At 35.2% G+C, this 1,623-nt stretch overlaps 1 protein-coding gene across 1 annotated transcript; it reads left to right on the plus strand.

Annotated features, from left to right (window-relative positions):
- Positions 1-473: 473 nt before the first annotated feature.
- Positions 474-1,592, plus strand: HELRODRAFT_184702 (hypothetical protein; the record flags this gene model as incomplete). Its single annotated transcript, XM_009019157.1, has 4 exons — positions 474-521; positions 759-873; positions 969-1,182; positions 1,473-1,592. Coding segments are annotated over 4 exons (497 nt in total), but the record flags the coding sequence as incomplete, so codon positions are not given.
- Between the last annotated feature and the right edge of the window lie 31 nt (positions 1,593-1,623).

Raw genomic sequence — 1,623 nt, forward strand, 5'->3', positions numbered from 1 at the left:
TCTATCTGTCTTTCTCTTTGTTCTCTATCTCTCTTTCTTTTCTCTCCCTCTCTCTCCCTTTGCCTATATATATAATATATATATATATAATATATATATATATATATATGCTATATTTGTGGTTGGTATGTGTTTGCATAAGATTTAATGTATGTTTGTTTGCTCGTAACAGTCTTTCTTTGCATGTCATACTGCGTTCGTATGTGTGTGCGTGCGTATGTGTGTAATGTGTGTGTTTGAGAGTGATGTATGTGTGTGTTTGTGTGTGTGTGTGTGTGTGTATGCTGCTGATTAATTTACGACATAGCAATAAAATTTTTATGTTGGTGATGATGTTGGTGTTTGTGATGAATGATGATGAAGAAGATGACGTCATCACACACTTGTACATACAGACATGCCATTCATACTAATACAAAATTATACACAAGTTTGTATATATACATATTTGATACAAACATATATACAAATACATGTGCACAGTGCAGTTTCGCAATTTTGTATACATGGAAGTTGCAATGGTATGAATTATTAAAATAATCAATGACATCATCACTATTGTATTGTAATGTTTTTATTTTTATTGTATTTGCTGGGGCGAATTATTATAGAATGTATGTGTGTATTTGTTTGTATGTATGCTCGTTTGTATGTTTGTTTGTGTGTTTGTATATGTGTTCACTACTATAATCACAAGTTTCATTGGTACCGTCGTTGATTCAGAATATGTTCACATTAGTGGTTTTCACGTTGGAAAGTTTAATGAAAGTCATCGCGCCCCGGTGCCTTCGACTGTTTTGTTTGATCTCTCCGTAGAAGGAGGAGTCAAAAGAAGTTCGGGGATTGTCAGTCATAAGCTGGATGTTTCTAAGGGTTAGTGTTAAATTTGATATACACACATGCGCACAAGCAAATGAATAATCACACACATTCACACATAAGCACATCATTTTTATTCCTAATTTTAGGCATCTACACAAAAACTCACGAGTACAGAAACTTCATGATCCATAAAAGAATCTACGCTCATCGGGAAATTCCAAATCTGCTGGTGGCCGAGATTGACTGTGTCCGAATACGAGCTGATGTCGGAATGCCTACAATTAAGTTGAATCTTACAAAATGGCAAGATTCTGGTGAAATTATGTTTGAAAAGGAGCCAAATATCCTCCCCAATACTAGGTATTGCTGTGTATATGTACATAAGTATCTTTGTATGTATGTAAGTTTGTATCCATGTATGTTTGTTTGTTTGTTTGTTTTGTTGTTTTCTTTGATAATGTAATTTCTTTCTGTTTTTCTTGCTCTTGCTTTCTCTTTTTTTCCACTCTCCCTCTCTCTCTTAATCTCTCTCTCCTCTCTCCCTCTCTCTCTCATCATCATCACAGTTTCTCACTTATTTAGTTAGAAAATTTTTCTTTCTTTCTCTCTCCTTTTTTTCTCTTTCTCACCACACTATCTCACTGATTCAGTTTGAAAGTTGGAAGATCACTGGCTCCGGAAACAGTGGGTATGGTTGATGTAGATTTGAAGTTGTTCGTTATGTACGATCACTTGCCAAAAACCTTGAAACCATCGAAAAAAATGTTGAGGTTGGTTGGTTGGCTGGCTGGCTGGCTGGCA

This window comes from Helobdella robusta (assembly GCF_000326865.2).
Source record: "Helobdella robusta unplaced genomic scaffold HELROscaffold_2318, whole genome shotgun sequence".
NCBI lineage: Eukaryota > Metazoa > Annelida > Clitellata > Rhynchobdellida > Glossiphoniidae > Helobdella > Helobdella robusta.